This window comes from Hippocampus guttulatus, chromosome 18 (genome assembly GCF_054856545.1).
Source record: "Hippocampus guttulatus isolate MCC_2025c chromosome 18, RoL_Hgut_1.0, whole genome shotgun sequence".
NCBI classification, from domain to species: Eukaryota; Metazoa; Chordata; class Actinopteri; order Syngnathiformes; family Syngnathidae; genus Hippocampus; species Hippocampus guttulatus.
In genome coordinates, this window is record NC_141278.1 from 4,680,228 (window position 1) to 4,696,785 (window position 16,558).

Below are 16,558 nucleotides of genomic sequence, written 5' to 3' on the forward strand. Positions count from 1 at the left end.
ATACAACCAAAGCATATCTCTTTTAATTCAGACAAACTATCAGAATGCACATCATTTATTTTTGATTGAAAAACGAGACTGAAATAATCATTACATTACCTGCATTCGCCTTGGAAAGTAGTGCGTAAAAAAAACTCAACGCACAAATAAACTTGTCATAAATTATTCTGGTATAAAAAATATGCCATTAACATCCTTCAGCAAGATATCTGGAACTGGTGGTTACATGCAAGCAAAAAAAAAAAAGTTGCATAATTTATTTCTCTCTCTTCCTGATGAGACGTGAAGAAAACTCTCGGGTGGCCTTCTTCCCTCCTCTCATTTCATCTGCGTGGGCACATCCATAATAATAAAAATGTCAAGCGCCGGACTTTTCAGCGGCCCCTGGAAGCAGACAACAATCTAAATGAGAAATCGTTTGAAAACTAATGTCCCTGAATGTGTTTCGAGTCGGTCAAATGTGGCCAGAGAGGATACGAGCTCCAAGTGAATTCGTACCGGCCTGTTTGTCTCATTATGCAGCAAAATGCACGTAAAAGTCCAAATATCCTTAAATGCATCGTTAAGGGTGATGACTGAAGAAAATTAAATTATCCTTGGAATTGGTTTTCAACGTCGAAACATTTTTAAAGTGCACTAAAACGAATATGATTCGGGGGGGGGGGGGGAACAATAAAACAAAACAAATATCATCTTGAATGTTCTCGCTAAAAAGTTCGTTCCCAACTACAAAATATAAGCGGTTTTTTTCCGTTTCAACATGGACTGCGTTCTCCCAATGCTCTAAACAAAACAATATTTTTTCTTCATGTGCAAATGTATTTTTTTTAAACCCTCGATAATGTACCCCCTCCAAAAAAAAAGTCATTTCCAATCTGGATGTGAGTGATATCAGGGGGCATTAGTATCCATGACATATGGTTAGCAGGGAAACCTGGAACAATTGAACCATGGTGTGTCAAAGCTGGACTTGTGCATCCACATGCATTCGCACAAGGCGCTGATCTGACCCATATGTGCCACCACGGCTGCATTTAAACCAATACGATCAGTCGTTTTTTTTTTTGCAATATATTTACATCCGTGGGAAATTTGTTAAATCGCTCTTGCAATGTGTGTAGGCTCACCCCCCACCCCCTCCAAAAAAAATCCTCCACCCACTCCTTTCCTTTTACACAAAGCCTGTACGTAATTCCAAAATTCCCCATGGCAACCCTTACCACACTAAACCGCTTCGATGTCTGCAAAAATATCCCAATCGAAGTGTGTAAATCGCGTTCCCGTACGAGATAAGCGACATCGAATCCAGGTGGATACGTTTTTCGATACTCACCCGCGCGTTGTGTTCACTGCCTCCCCCTGCACGGAAATATACGCGCCCGCCTTGTACGATTCCTATTTATCTTTGAAACCATCCCTCCAGCGACAGCTCGAGCTGGAAGGAGCAGAAAATGGTTCTAATCTGAGTGACCAGTGTTTCTCGTCGCTTCCTGCCTGCATTTGATCCGGGGGAGAGTTAGAAGCCTTAAATGTGTTGTGAGGGCACCGAGCTGTCAGACCTTTTGGCGAGTAAGATTGATCGCGTGCAGCTTTCCAGCACTCTTTGTTTGGTATATAAGCAACAAACTGAGAGAGACCTATACCACATCATCCTCCCTCTTCCTCACCAAGTCATATTTTTTTTCTTTCGATGGAAATATACCACGGTGTGTTTAAAGGGGGGTGAAACATTCCCATAAATGTGACGTTCACAGATGACTTTGGAAGGACAATAAAGCAGAGTCGCAGCAGGGAGGAGGAGGAGGGGGGGGGGGTGTTCCGTAATAACGCTTCAAATTATTCGTTTTTAATGTTTATGACAACCATTATGGTCATTGCTTAGTTTGAAAGCTCACCGTAGACGCCTTTATCGTGTTGGAAGGCGTTTAAAAGGGCTAATGGGACAAACAGGAAAGCAGGTTGGCTGCGATTGGAACCGTCGCAGCGTTCATCCTCGTGTGCGTAAACAAGTAACATATTGCAGGTTAATATGTGTTTTTTGTGTCCAAATATGAGTGCACACATTCATGAGATGTACGTCAAACTGCTGTCATTGTGCGTTAATGGCCGCAAAGTGTCACGAATGATTGAATCTGTGCTCTTTTTTTTTTTTTTTTAGTGCTGCTCATCCTCGTATATTTTATGCGTGGTGTATAGGAAAAAAAGATGTCAGACATGCAGGATTCAATGAAAAAGTCTTAATAGCACTTTTAGGGTATGTTGTGTGTGTGTGTGCGTGCGCGCGTGAGCGCGTGTGTTGAGGGGCGTTCTCGCCTGACATCCTCAAACAATACGAGAAAGAGGAGTGCACGAATCCGCGCGCCCTAAGCTTGCGGTCCTTCCCTGTAATAGTGAGTCGGCCATTCTTAAAAAACACACTTTTTTTTTCCACCCCCCCACCCCCGGGTGGGGGTCTTTTCTCTTAGTGGTGCGCAGTCGGGAGGATTAAGATGTAAATAAACGTGGCACAGCTGAGCGGCAGCAGCAGAAGACTTTTTTGGATCAATCAGGCAGTCAGGGGCTTCTTTTGATTAAAGCCCAAATTGTCATTGGGCAGAGGTAATCATGTGACAGGCAACTCGGTCCAATTTCAACCTTGTCTCCATGAATTCAATAGTTTGCTAGTAGCTCGGTCCCCACACGGCCGTAATCACAGAAATAGGAAGAGGAAGCCATCACAGGACATTTTTGAATGATTTTCGTCTGCGCTTGGCCATTGAGTTTGTCGACACTAACGCGTGCAAACTTTCCTGGGCTCGCAGGGAGAGGAGATGAATTACGAATTCGAGCGAGAGAGCGGATTTATCAATAGTCAGCCGTCGCTTGCTGAGTGCCTGACATCTTTCCCCCCTGTCGCTGATTCATTTCAAAGTTCATCAATCAAGAGCTCGACACTGATTCCTCCTCCCTTCGAGCAGACCATCCCCAGCCTCAATCCGGGCAGCCATCCGCGCCACGGCCGCCCGAGACACAGCCCCGACGGATGCAGCCCGCTGCCCACCGCCTCTCTGCCCCCGGAGTACCCGTGGATGCGGGAGAAGAAAGCCTCCAAGCGGAACCACCTGCCCACGTCCACCGCTACCGCTTTATCCACTAATGGGCCCGTGTGCTTCTCCCCAAAAGGTGGGTCATTTTTATTACTGTTGTCGTTTTTTTTTTTTCGGTTTTGAATTTTAAGCTGCTTGCTTAAAATGCGATATGAGCATTTAGGTGGGAAGCGCAACACAAGTTTGGTGAAAGTTTGCTGATATTGTCTGATTTATTCCCCCAGTCACACTTTTGATGTGTGACAGTAATGAAGAGTGATGGAGTTCCGTTGCCGTGGAGGGCAGTTGCAGAATTCATTAGTCTCTCGCTCCCTGTGTGGAGCTTTTTTTGTGTGTGTGTGCGTGTTTGCCTCCCCACTTGGACGAGATAAAAACGGACGAGTCACTTTTTTTTTTTTTTTAGCAAATATCTTCGGGTGTATTGGTTTTGTTCAAGCCATTCTCAACCACACAAGACCGCCTCGTGTAACGGTTCCGTCCCGATGTTGCAGGCTCGCCTGAGGTCGCGGAAGGCGGAGGGATAAGCGGCGGCTCCCGCCGGCTCAGGACGGCCTACACCAACACCCAGTTGCTGGAGCTGGAGAAGGAATTCCACTTCAACAAGTATCTGTGCCGACCCAGGAGGGTGGAAATCGCGGCCCTGCTCGACCTGACCGAGCGGCAGGTCAAAGTGTGGTTCCAGAACCGGCGCATGAAGCACAAGCGTCAGACGCAGAGCAAGGAGAACCACAACGGCGAGGCGGGCAAGGGTCCCGGCGGCGGGGAGGACGGAATGCACAGCGACGATGACGACGAGGGGCCCCCGTACGACCAAAGCGGGGCCCTGCTGGAGAGAGACACTTTCTCCTTTCACAACAACAATCTGGAATCCACGCAGCAAGTCCACAATAGCAGCTCGGTGAGCTTCGCTGCTGCGCCGCTGAACAGCAATGAGAAAAATCTGAAACATTTTCCCAACCCGTCACCCACTGTTCCGGGCTGCGTGTCAACAATGGGCCCCGGCTCGGCATCCGTGCCGGACAATGGCGACAGTCCCCCAACCCTCGAGGTTTCTATACACGATTTTCAAGCTTTCTCGTCGGATTCCTGCCTGCAGCTCTCCGACGCTGCCTCGCCGAGCTTGTCGGAATCCCTGGACAGTCCCGTGGACATTTCTGCAGATACTTTCTATTTTTTCTCGGAATCTCTGACTACAATCGACCTGCAGAATCTCAACTATTAACGCAAATCAATCACGACTGGTTCTTGTTCTTTTCGGGCTTAACTCACGTCGGTGTATATTCGGCACACATTTTGTGGCACGGTAAGAGGCTAAGAGGACAGTAACTATCATAACGATTTTTTTGGGGGGGGGGGTGGGGGGGGTGAAAATTATTATGGGTGTGTGTGGAAATTCTACAATATCCCGCCTGGATGAAGCGTGGTCATTTTTATTTTTGTATAGCTTCCAATGTCTTGACTATTTTTGTTAGAATACAATTAACTTGCTACAATCTTTTGTTTCGTGTTTTGAGTCTTATTCTACTTGAGCTGCGATGATTGACGTTGTATTAATTTATAGTCGAAAACGCGCGGGATAATAAAATAGTGGAGGGTATGCAAATTGAACAACAGGTTGGCAATGAATATAAATAAGATATCTGGGGCTGATGTGTGACGCACACACGAGTTAAAATTTGGAGAAATACAATTCCATTTACAAAGTGGTGTGTGTGTGTGTAAATATATATATATATATATTTTAAATATATATTTTATATATTTACATATATTTTTTTTTACATTCAAAAACGTTACCAAATTTAATGAAGCAGTACGTTTGGATTTTGCATGGCCAAGCTCTTGACATGGTGCATTCTGCACGCAAAAAGCCGAGCCATGTTTGCTTCCAGGACCTCATAAATCACCGTGGCATGAATGGGACGAACATTAAGGAGTCCAATTGTGTCACAAATACAAGCCCACTTACATTTTCGTACGGGTTTCCTCGATATCTTAGCTTAAAGGGGGCCGAGTCCCTCCACGCGTTGGGTAATGATTCATTTTTATGGCCTGTTTAAACAGGCTTGCGCTCCTGCAGCGGCTCGCATGAGTTGCATGTCTGTGCAGGCTGCGCACTTCCCGTGTGGAGCTCAAATTCAAAACAGACCGCGAGTCTAATATTTTCTTTTCTTTTTTCTTTTTTCTTTTTTTTGCCCAAACATATATGTGTCATTGGCATTATTTTCTTATTGTCACAATGATTTTCCAGGATCATTTGCTGAAGCCGTCATGGTGAAATATTGAGATTCGATATGATGATTATGAATAGCTTTGCTCTCTGGCTTTGCACTTGAGTTGACTTATGGGAATCGTTTAATAGCCCACTTTGGTTCAATATCGGGATGTAACTTTGTGTGTCAAATCAACAACCACCAGTTGCACCGATCGATTGAATAATTCACGAACCAAAAACAGCTCATCTGTAGCCCCCCCCCCCCCCCCAAAGAAAATCAACCGAGTGAGTGTATATACCTATGTGGTCTCTTTGTGTTTTTAAAACAGATGTAGAGTGGGGGGGGGGGGGGACTGAGTGGTGGGGGAACCCTGCAGTATTGGTGTCCATAACCAAATCATTCCGAGACAACGCGTCTTTTCTGTGCACACATGTGCTCACACAAAGAGCACAGAGAGCTGCGTGGCCTGCTGTTGGCTGGCTCCACTGACATGCAGCATTCTGCGCGCCCACGCATGCTCTCTGCTGCAGATGGGATGTCAGAAGGGAGGTGGGAGGGGGAAGGGAATGAAAGGGTATTGACTGCTACTTAGGTTTGCTTACAAGTTTGCATCATGCATTTTATGTCCTCTTGAAAAAAAACCACACACATATACAATATGATATATGTACTGTATACATACAGTATGTGTATACATACATACAGTATGTGTATACATACATACTGTATGTACCAGGCGTGTTCTCTTCAGGCGTGTTCTCTTCAGGGTTTTATGCTCCGGATTCAAATATCGATCCTCCATGAATGATATCAGCCGATACTGATTTTGATATGGATCATGTGCACAATTTTCCATTTTAGAGATGCTCAGTAACAATAATGATAAGAATCAATTAACGTGACAGTTATTTGAATCTATCCAAATGCCCATCACCTTATTTTACAAAAAACAGGACATCATTTCAAATTGGCATCATTCAGCTACTGGTTTGATGTAACGTGCACTGTTGAGGAACGGGGGAGGGGATGCTACACAGCACACATCAGGTTCGTCTGTAGTTTTCTGCTGGCTGCAAAGTATGAGCTGTGGGTGATCGGTTTTTGTAATCGGCAATGAAAGGCGTTGCTCAGTATATGCCAATCCTGTACTTTTCCACAGAAATCGATATATGTGTGTGTATGTCCGTGTATACAGATGTATATAGCTATACACATGTATACGCATATGTACGTATACTCAAATATATCCAGGATTTTTTTTCTCTCTCTCTCGGGATTGAAGGGGGCTTGACTGATGCATAGGGGGCCCCTGAGACAATAATTTATAAATATAGTTTGGAACAGGGGTGCCGAAGCCCGGTCCTCAAGAGCAACTCTTCAACCTGTTTTGGAGGTCCGCCTTCTCCAAAACACCTGATTCAAATGAGCAGCTGATCAGCAAGTTCTGCAGAAGCTTGATAACGATCCAGATCAATTGAAACCGGTGTGTTGGAGGAGGGAGACGTCGAAAACAGGCTGGGTAAGTGCGCCTGTACTGGATGTTTTGGCCACTTGAATACTAATCAGTTCTACACAGTTGAGATAGATAATTTATTAAATGTCACCAACTTCCATTTTATTACATGTCTTCATCTATGTGGCGATTTGTGTTCGATGTTGCAATTCACGTTTATAACGATTTCCTTTAAATTTTAGGTGCAATGTCATATTTTGACCACTAAGGGCGCTCATCCTCCCCAATGATCGTGCACCCTCCCCCTTCGTTTCCTTCTCTTCTTTTTTCCCCCCCCCCTCCTTCCTCCTCAGTCAAGAGGCTGCCCTGCGGTCTGCTCCCACTCCCACTCAACTCCCACTCTCTCTTCCCGCCGCAGAATCTTCACGACCATTAATTTATTTCCCCAGCAGCTTTATTTGATGAAGTTTCTAACGGGGTAATCAACCCAGGGGCTATGCGCGAGCACCACCGCTGGCCAGGCATTATCACATCATTTGATCACGGCATAATGAATACATACACCGTGTAAGTTAAGTCAGAGTTGACCCTGAGAGCCAACTGAATTAATAGCACATTCTATTAGGACATCTTGCAGTTTCTTTCACCTCCCAGCAACTCTGATAGGCAGATAAATGTGACCCTAATGAGGAAACAAAGTCATAGTAACATGGCTATTATCTTGCGCTGGCTTCTTTTGGTTGTCAATGGAGTGAAACATTTGCCCTCTCTGCCCCGCTGTGACAATATTTGCTGAGTAAATCCCTCGCAGTGTTAAAGCGTGAAACATTTGGCATCGGAATGGGACACTGATAGCCTCTGGCAGTGACACACATTGAGACATTCATCCATCCTGAGGAAAAAAAAGCCCCCTCCCCTAGAATGACACAATTTAATGACAACATGCACGATTGGCTCCCCTAAAAAAAAGACGCTTGTACCTGAGGTCAGAGTTCACCCATCCGCCTTGGGTTCCACAGAGCATCCCCGACCGTCCCGTGCGTGCGACCCGAACCGCCGTCCGCCAACGTCTGCCGCCCAGCTTTATTGTTTGCTCGGCCACTGCGCGAGTGCCTGGTGCGTCACCTTGATCGACGAGCGGCTGGAATTTAAATAGCCACTCAAACGGCAATCTGTCAGCGGCTGAGAGGATCAGCTCAAGTGTCTCACTGGCTGACCCGGACCCACGTGACCACTCCCGTTCATTGATGTCGGTCAGCGCCCTCCTTTAACCCCCCCAAACCTCCCTCCCCACCCTTCTCCTGTTATCAGAGTATAGGTAAATGTTGGCACGGTCACTCGGGGTAAGAGAGGAGAGATCAGAGGTGCTCCGGGCGCTCCCTGGCTCCAATATGCCACAATGAGCACTTTCTTAGATTATTCGGTCATGAGCGGTGAGGGTGGGTCGTGTTCCGTGAGAGCGTTCCACCCGGATCACGGGATTACAACTTTCCAGTCGTGCTCCGTGACAGTGAACAATTGCGGCGCGGATGAACATTTCATGGCTAGCAGGGCTTCCCCGGACGACACCCCCCACCACCACCACCACCACCAGCACCAGCAGCCGGGCTCGTACCAGCCCCCCGCGGGGAATTTGGGGCTCCCTTACCCGCCCTGCGGCTCCGGCTACGGCGCGCAAAGTTTCTGCACGTCCTACAACCATTACGCGCTCAACCAGGAAGTCGATTCCACCGCCGCGTTCCCACAGTGCGGCCCGCTCGTGTACTCGGGTAACCTTTCTACGTCAGCGGTGGCGCAGCATCGCCAGGGTTACAGTGCAGCCCCTTTGGGTCAATTGCAGTATGCCCACCCGGCATACGGAGGGGGGCACGAGCAAGCCACACCGTTCCCAGGCTGCTCAAACTCTCTGTCCCCTCTGCACGCGGCTCACCTGGAGGGATGCTGCTCCCCTCTGTCGGAGGGAGCCACCAATGCTCAGACCTTCGATTGGATGAAAGTCAAGAGGAATCCCCCCAAAATAGGTGGGTCTCGTATCCCAGCACACACTTAAGCGGTTGTATTTGTATTTGGCTGTATTGACGTGCACAACCGAGGTTCTTCAGAAACGTGATATTCAAAATAGCAACGTGGAGTGCTGGATAACGGTTGGGTCGGAATGGTTCGTTATATGTGCAAGCCAAAGAACAACAGAACCTTTATTTAGTTCGTTTTTTTTCTTACTGTATATCTTATGAATCTATAAATGTTAATTAAACTGCTGGATTTTTTTTTGCAGTTTCGTGACATTGTGCAAGTGTAGCAATGATGTTCCTCACGTGGCATGTGTCAGACAGAGTTGAGCAGCGTAACATGATTTTTAAAGACTCAAAGTGTTGTCATCATGTGAAGGGTACATTGCGAAATGAAATTCTTGCTGTGATTGCCAATATAGAGTAACTCGGTTTAAACCCATTTACCTAAAGCTTATGGCGAGCAAGTCGAACGTTGTTGACATTCATGTGCACTGCAAAGGAAACATTTCATTGCACAGGAGAGAATCATGTCATTAAAAAAAATCGAATCAAACGGCAAAACTGAGCTCCCGTTTATTATCAGATTATTTGCGCTGCATCATTCTGTGGTGTTTCCAATACTTTGGTGGTGGCATCTGAACCCTAAATAGAGATATATTCATTCACAAGAGAAATTTACAGTATGATGCAGTGTCGGTGTGAACTCATATTCAACACTATTATTCATGCCTTGTTTTTTTTTTTTTCTTTTAAGGGAGGTCAGGTGAGTACGGCTACGGAAGTCAGCCCAACACGGTGCGGACCAACTTCACCACCAAGCAGCTGACTGAGCTGGAGAAGGAGTTCCACTTTAACAAGTACCTGACCCGAGCGCGGCGCGTGGAGATCGCCGCCACACTGCAGCTGAATGAGACTCAAGTGAAAATCTGGTTCCAGAACCGTAGGATGAAGCAGAAGAAGCGGGAGAAAGAAGGGCTCCTCCCGGTCAAGGCCGTGCCCTCTGACCCCGGCGAGCGCCTTCAAAAGAAAATGGACGACGCTGCCTCGGATAAGTCTGTTTCGGCTCCTTCGACCCCCTCCCCTCCTTCCTCCACAGTGTCCTCCACTGGGGCGGACCCTTACTGCTCCAATTAAGAGCCACTCGCCTCCTTCCCAAAGCAGCCAAACTCCTGCGTTACCAAACGGACATGTTGGAGGAACTCGTGCACTTTTTGGACATGCAGGCATAGCGAACCGTGGGATGTCGATGTCTTTTCTATTGTGCGTCCACGTAATTATCCAGAAAATGTGCAGTATTTACTTCTTTGGACCTTACCTCCAATGTGCCAAAGTCACAACAATCATCGTAATCCACATCTCTGCGCCTATTATGTGAATGTCTTGTGTAAGAGCCGCATGGTGCGTTCACGTGTTATCGGGATGCTGAGTTTTATCAGTTTTGCCTGTCACGTGTTACTGGCTTCTATTTGTATATTAACCAAGCACATACCTCAAACGTTTACGGGTCAGTCATACGGATTATTAAAGTGAGATTACCTCTTAAATTTCACGTGGTGTTATTTACTGCTGAACGTATTACGTCATTTTTTAAACGTTTACGCCAGGATGCACGCAGCCGTACGCGGTCCCGCGAGAGGTAATAACATGATTTTGCTGTCATTTGCGACGACAACCTTATTGGAGCAAGGGTGGCTGATGGAAAAATAAAGAGTATCGATCCAAACATGGAGGTTAGGATATCGACAAGGATGCAGCCCCACCGGCCCTGTCAGCGTTTGCTCCTCAGCGCCCAAACTTGCGAGCAAGTGTCATCATCCGCGCCAATAGGGACGACAGGAAGGGTGAAAAGTTACAGAAGTGCTCACGTCATTTTGTTTAACTCCGATTTCATGTATGAAAAGTGACATGTCGTCTTCTGGTATAATATTTAGTCTCTTTCTTTCTTTCTTTTCTCACATGGCATTTATCATTCCCCTGTTTTCCCCCTAATTGTTTTAATTCCTGGCGTGCAGCATGCGAGTCCTTCCTCCCATAAAAGGGCAAAAAAAAAAAAACGCCCAAAGGAAGCGTGATTAATGAGCGCCGTTCACCTGAACCTGGATCCTTGCACCTGCAGGATCTGCTCTCTTGGAGCTGTGGAAACCTGCTGGGACTGCAGCAAAAAATACGCAAGGCTGTAAGTTCTGCTGCGTTTCATTGTTATCATTTAAAAGCGGTTTTGAAACATTGCACATATGTGTTTTATTGAACGCGGTTGGCGTCATCGCGTGGTAATTGTTTTCACATGCACGTGTGTGTGATTGTTTGTGAAAACGAAATGCTGCGAAAAAAAACAATGGATTCTCTTAAAACTACCACCACCGTGTTGTCGTGAACGTCTTATTTTACAGCCTTATTTGATTCGAATCACGATTTGAACAAATCATGACAAGTTGTTGCATCTTAGAGAATTTTTCATTTTTTTTAAACGGAACGACTGCAACAAAACCGAGCCACGAGTTTCCGGGGATGATAATATGATAAAGTTGTTCGTTTTATATTTACATTCATATTTATCTGGAAATACTTTTTGAAATAAGAAATTTGAAAACGTAACGTCTTACGTTCTATCTGTATATTTTAAACGCATGTTTCTCCGTACAGGATTAATCTAAAGTGTTTCGTAGATTGGTTTGTTTGTTTTAGCACCGAAAGAATTCGTGACCTCGTTAATGAAATTCCGCCACGCTTTTTGCAAGTCAAAACACAGTTCGAAATATGTAGTTCATTTCTTTATTTGAATATATTAAAAACCGAGTGACTCAACTTTATCGCAGCTGCGTCGTTTATATTGTACACTTTAGCTCTATCTCGTAACATCCTTCTTTGAAGGATGTCAAACAATGAAATTGCCCTGAAAAGGTTTATTTAAAAATCATCACACTATACAGCAACAAAGTTTTACAAATAAAGGCCACGAGGTATTTGAAATAGCATTAAAGACACGCTGAAAAATAAATTGACGATACCATTTAGTGCTTAAAAATCAGAGCCATTCCCTCAGAAAGTGCTTTGAGGAAATTTAGGCCTCTTTGGGCTCTCTCCGAGGCCCTGTGGAGCCTAAGTGAGTGAATTGGAAAACCAGCTGACACCACCCCCCCTCCCCCAAAAAAAGAAAGCCTCGGGTCATCCCACGGTCACACCCCGAGTTTGTTGTCACAGCACACACACACACACACACACACACACACACACACACACACACACACGAAAGCCCAAACAACAGATCACGCTGTTCAAACAAGCACCTGAACAACAAGTCACAGTCCACCTCCGAGGACCTGTTTGACCAAAACGCCCCAGCAGACATGGATGCGAGTTGTCCGACAGGAACATTCTTTTGGTTGCACTTCCACAAACATGACTGATGCGGCCGATGGTTCCCATTAGGGTCCACGAATAAACACGTGGACGATGACAGATGAATCATTAAAGTCTAAGCGGAGGACTGATTAAAGGTTGACTTGCCGTGTTTTTGATGGAAATGTCTTTAAGAGGCAGCATTGATGTGGTTTGAAACCCAAGCAGACATTTGGGAGCATATGAAATCGGAAAATGAATTTTTTAAAACCATTTACCACGCACATTAGATTTCTGCGCCCGGTGAACATTCTGATTTATTCTGGGATTAAATTCACTTGAATTTAAAAAATGTTGAATTATTTATTTCACTCAACTTAAAAATAAAAAGACTTGTTCGATGAGCCTCACAGCCATTACATTAGTTTTTTCTTTTTTGTGGTAGATCACGCAAAATGATTCTCCTCAAAAAAATCTATTTACAAAGGTCCTCAAAGTTCTTACAAAACCGATCCATTTGTGTCTTTTAAAGTATGAACAAACTTTTTGGGGTCTATTATTATTATTATTTTTCATTGAATCTTCATTTGCCATTTTGTCGCTGGCCACTTGATTAGGTACACCTGCACAATGTCACCTGAAAAAAGCCTTGACAAAGGCCACTGCAGTGAACACGATACAGTAATGCAAACGTTGTTAAATTAATAGCTCGCCGATATTGTCAAACATTATCTCTGTCAGCACCATACTGTTAAGATCCGAATATATTTTGTTATTCATGTCTTATTCACGTGGAATATTACAAACTGAAATTGTATATTTTATTCTGTCTATCTAGTACCCATCTAGTATCTAAAAATATATATTTTTGCTCATTGCAGTATCAAGGGCAAGCGACTCGAAACACCACCAGCTAGGTAAGTAAAAAGCGCAGATACATATTTGTCTGTGTAGCATCTCAGTCGTTCAGGTTGTGGTTAGACAAGCTATATATAAATGGTTGTAGTTCATTGTTAAAAAGGTTTTGCCAACCACAAGATGACATAAAATTGAGTAAATTCAATACATAATTTACTAGTACATTTGAAATGTATCTGGGGTTCATCAGATGCACTTTAAATGGAGGCAAGTGTACATACTGATTACTGTACTATGAGTTTGAATGTGATTGGTTCATCCTGAACACAGACCCACCCTAGTGAAATCAGGGTGTGCAGACTTGTGCAGCCACTTTATTGCAGCTATTTTTTACTTCCCCTCTTGAAAAAAAATATCATTTTTTTAAATTGACTTGTACCGATTATATTAAATTTTATTTCACCGTCACCTGTCATTTGAACAGGGGTGTGTAGACTTTTAATATCCATTGATTGATATAATTTTACGTGGTCATACTATTCATGAGGGGAAACAATGAGCATGACGTGGCTCAGAATAAAAATTTGACAACTTTGCTCCATATGCTTAATTTGAAATGAAAAAAAATCCAATCTGATCATTGTCTGATGATAAATGCAATAAAATAAAATATTTTATTGCACGTTCCATTTGCATTATCAGACATTACGAGTCAAGGTCTCTGCAGTCATTCATGCTACATGTTCAACTTCACAACCTCAGCGTTACCGTCCACCTGCAGTCACCCACATTACCATTCCTTTCACACACCAACTAGGAATTCATAACAACATAACCTTTCTACTGCGAGTCCCTCAGTCAAGTAGCAGCAGCAGCAGACAAAAAAGAAAAAAAAATAGACCAGACAGAAGTCAGTCATCAGGCCCGTCGACGTATTGGCACATGTGCGCTCATTGACCACTCCCCTATTGTGATTGGCAGCCAAAATGAATTCCTCCATCGACAGACGCGCGTCTCCGTGCGCCGATAAAGGCGGCCAGCCTATAGAGCCATTGACAGGATGATGGAGGGAGAGACGAGGAGAAGGTGATGACGGAGATGACATCATGTGACCAATGGCTTGTCTTGCCCTGCTGCATCTGCCAGACGCCTCATAAAGTACATCTCCGCCATCGAATGACACACACCCAAATATATATATATATACACACTGCATATGATTGCTAATGTTTTGACCTTCAAATGCACCTAGGTCGTTAGGAAACAGCGGCAAGGTATGAGAGGCAAACGAGCAGAGTGTTAGGTGTGAGAGGATGACTGTCTGGTCCACCACTCACCTTGTAGATCATCCCGCGCTTCTGCCCAAACTGGCTTCTCCTCCATGAGGCAGTCCCGCTTGGCCCGACATGACCACACAAAGACATGTGAAGAGGGGAGGCCGCTTTATTATCAGGTCGGAGGCCTGGAGAGGCAAGAGGATGGGTAGAAGGGCTGTGGCCTCCAGCTCCATCCATCACACACGTCCTGACCTTGGCTTGACCCGAGCGTGGCAGCCAATGAGGCGCCCTCTTCTCCCTCCAAACCCTCGCACGCACTTATCGAGCCCCATGTTCGCATCGAAGGGATCGGGTGACACCGAGTGGAGGCTGGATGCTCTTTGTGTCGCCCCGTCGCTCCTTCGTGTCTTTGTTTTTTTACGTGACTAATGTGAGTAACAACACCTGACAAACAGGCTGTTTGTTGATCCTGTCTCCTCTCTCAGGCTTGTGCCTCCTCCCACCACCCCCAACACCCTGCGAGGAAAAGCTTTGTTGGTCACAATAGGAAAACAGTAGCACCGTCCTCCATCCATCTCCATAGATTCCTATTGTGAGGAGACGACGTGTCATTTCGCCGGCAAAATGCTACATGCTAATGCTGAGAAATGAAGCACATGCTTTCTCAGGGCTACTATAGGGGCCCTTTATCAGATACAAAAAATGGCTGCGTTCTCCTTAGCTTCATATTTATACCATATAGTATTCATTTTTAACATTTCACCTGTAATCAAACCCAACACCAGCACCAAAAAAAAAAAAAAGTCACTTCCAATGCGGCTGATGTTTTGAGCACACCCATCACCACCCCCAGCAACTCTGCTGTGTCATTCAAGCATGGCCTTGCAGTTTAACCACTGCAAACAAACCGATGGGCGGTGTTGTTGTTGCTATGACAACCTCTCAAACAATCTCAGAGTTTAAGTCTCCGTTTTGTTAGGCAGAGATTGTGCCTTGCTTCATCTGAAAAGGCTTTGGAGTCAAAGGGTCACGGTTCAAGTTGTGGCAGAAATGCGATTCTGCAGCCTGGCTGCTGTTGACGTGCCCTTGAGCAAGAGGGGGCCGTACGATCTGACGTCTCTCCTTGCATGCCTGCATGTGTGTGATTTTATTTTATTTTTTTTGCAAGTCTATGTGCAACACAAATGAGAGAGCGTTAATGATTTATCTTATGCAACACATCAAATAGGATCAAATCTTTCCCTTTGGCAGCGACCTATGACATTCTGCTTCCTTCCGTACATTTGTGCCTTTGGTTACTCTGCAAGGCTGTTAAACACACACACACATACACACACAGCTGAACCATGGCCTCTACCTCCTAAACTGCAACGCCAGCAGCGCTCTTGTCAATAACACTCTGCAGCCTGAGCCAAGACTTTGATATGGAGGACCTGGGGCTTTGTTCTCCTGACGGCTGAAGTAGCACGTGTTTCCACATAGCCTGGAGCCCATAATTGCTAACATATCGCATGAGAGGAAAAAAAACAAAACAAAAACTACAGTGCCTTACTCCACGCACAGATCCAAACGCACAAGGCCCAGGGCCGAAAAGAAGATGAAATGTCTTCATCTTGGTGAGTGTTTGGATCTTGGCATGTTTGTCCGGATGCTTTAGCTCACCTGTGAGCCACCTGTCTGCTCCGAGTACAGGAAGAGCAATGGCGCTCACGCGAGCACTAGAAACATTTGCCAGCCATTTGTGCACCCACAGACAAAAAATGGCAGCGCTCGACCTTTGACGGTCATTTACAAGAAATGACAAAGGCGCTCACTTATCATCGGTCTGCTGGATTTAAATGTTGCACGAATATGATTTTTGTTTAGTAAACTACTCATGTTGGTTAAATGTGATTATGATGCTTTTGTTTTATAAAGAACCGGCACACTATTTTTTTTCAGTACAGTTGCTCATTATATTTTTTTTGCCCAAATACTTAAGTAACTATTTGGTGGGCTGCCTTTTGGTTTGATTGAAGTCAAATTATTCCAAAGTAACAGTGTCTTGATGTCAGTATAATTTTCAGCTACTCGACCCACTTTTTAAAAAAAAAAAAAAATCTTTTTTTTTACTCTCCTCAACTCACGATCTTGCCAAATAATTCGGTACGCCTGCATCGTCAGGATCGCTTTTGATGGACGCTCACGCGAGCCATTTCCAATATTTTGTCTAACAATCAGAGATCCGATACGGCTCGCGACGCAACAATGGTCACGCCGGTGTGTATTCTAAAGCGAGCCGTGTTGAGATTGAAAGAGATGTTTCAGTGACAGGTGA

The 16,558-nt window shown here is 45.0% G+C and overlaps 2 protein-coding genes and 2 long non-coding RNA genes across 4 annotated transcripts; 3 read left to right on the plus strand and 1 right to left on the minus strand.

The window, feature by feature from the left end:
• Position 1: 1 nt before the first annotated feature.
• LOC147190724 (uncharacterized) lies at positions 2–1,657 on the minus strand. The gene is made up of 2 exons (XR_015103648.1): positions 1,334–1,657; positions 2–384 (listed from the first exon to the last, which is right to left on the minus strand). It is a non-coding gene; the product is annotated as an uncharacterized LOC147190724 (long non-coding RNA).
• Positions 1,658–1,743: 86 nt separating this feature from the next.
• hoxa2b (homeobox A2b) lies at positions 1,744–4,780 on the plus strand. The gene is made up of 2 exons (XM_086136170.1): positions 1,744–3,162; positions 3,578–4,780. Exons 1-2 carry the CDS (start codon positions 2,811–2,813, stop codon positions 4,306–4,308), a joined length of 1,083 nt encoding a protein of 360 aa, XP_085992296.1. The 5' UTR covers positions 1,744–2,810; the 3' UTR covers positions 4,309–4,780.
• A 3,359-nt stretch (positions 4,781–8,139) lies between these two features.
• On the plus strand, positions 8,140–10,257 carry hoxa1a (homeobox A1a). The gene is made up of 2 exons (XM_086136785.1): positions 8,140–8,776; positions 9,522–10,257. The coding sequence occupies exons 1-2, from the start codon at positions 8,155–8,157 to the stop codon at positions 9,899–9,901; spliced, it is 1,002 nt and encodes a 333-aa protein (XP_085992911.1). The 5' UTR covers positions 8,140–8,154; the 3' UTR covers positions 9,902–10,257.
• Positions 10,258–10,903: 646 nt separating this feature from the next.
• LOC147190727 (uncharacterized) lies at positions 10,904–14,808 on the plus strand. Its single transcript, XR_015103847.1, has 3 exons — positions 10,904–10,943; positions 12,988–13,023; positions 13,946–14,808. It is a non-coding gene; the product is annotated as an uncharacterized LOC147190727 (long non-coding RNA).
• Positions 14,809–16,558: the final 1,750 nt, after the last annotated feature.

Coding starts and splice junctions, on each gene's coding strand:
- hoxa2b (XM_086136170.1), top strand. CDS start 2,811: ATGAATTACGAATTCGAGCGAGAGAGCGGATTTATCAATAGTCAGCCG. Junction 3,163..3,577: donor CGTGTGCTTCTCCCCAAAAG/GTGGGTCATTTT, acceptor CCGATGTTGCAG/GCTCGCCTGAGGTCGCGGAA.
- hoxa1a (XM_086136785.1), top strand. CDS start 8,155: ATGAGCACTTTCTTAGATTATTCGGTCATGAGCGGTGAGGGTGGGTCG. Junction 8,777..9,521: donor GAGGAATCCCCCCAAAATAG/GTGGGTCTCGTA, acceptor TTTTCTTTTAAG/GGAGGTCAGGTGAGTACGGC.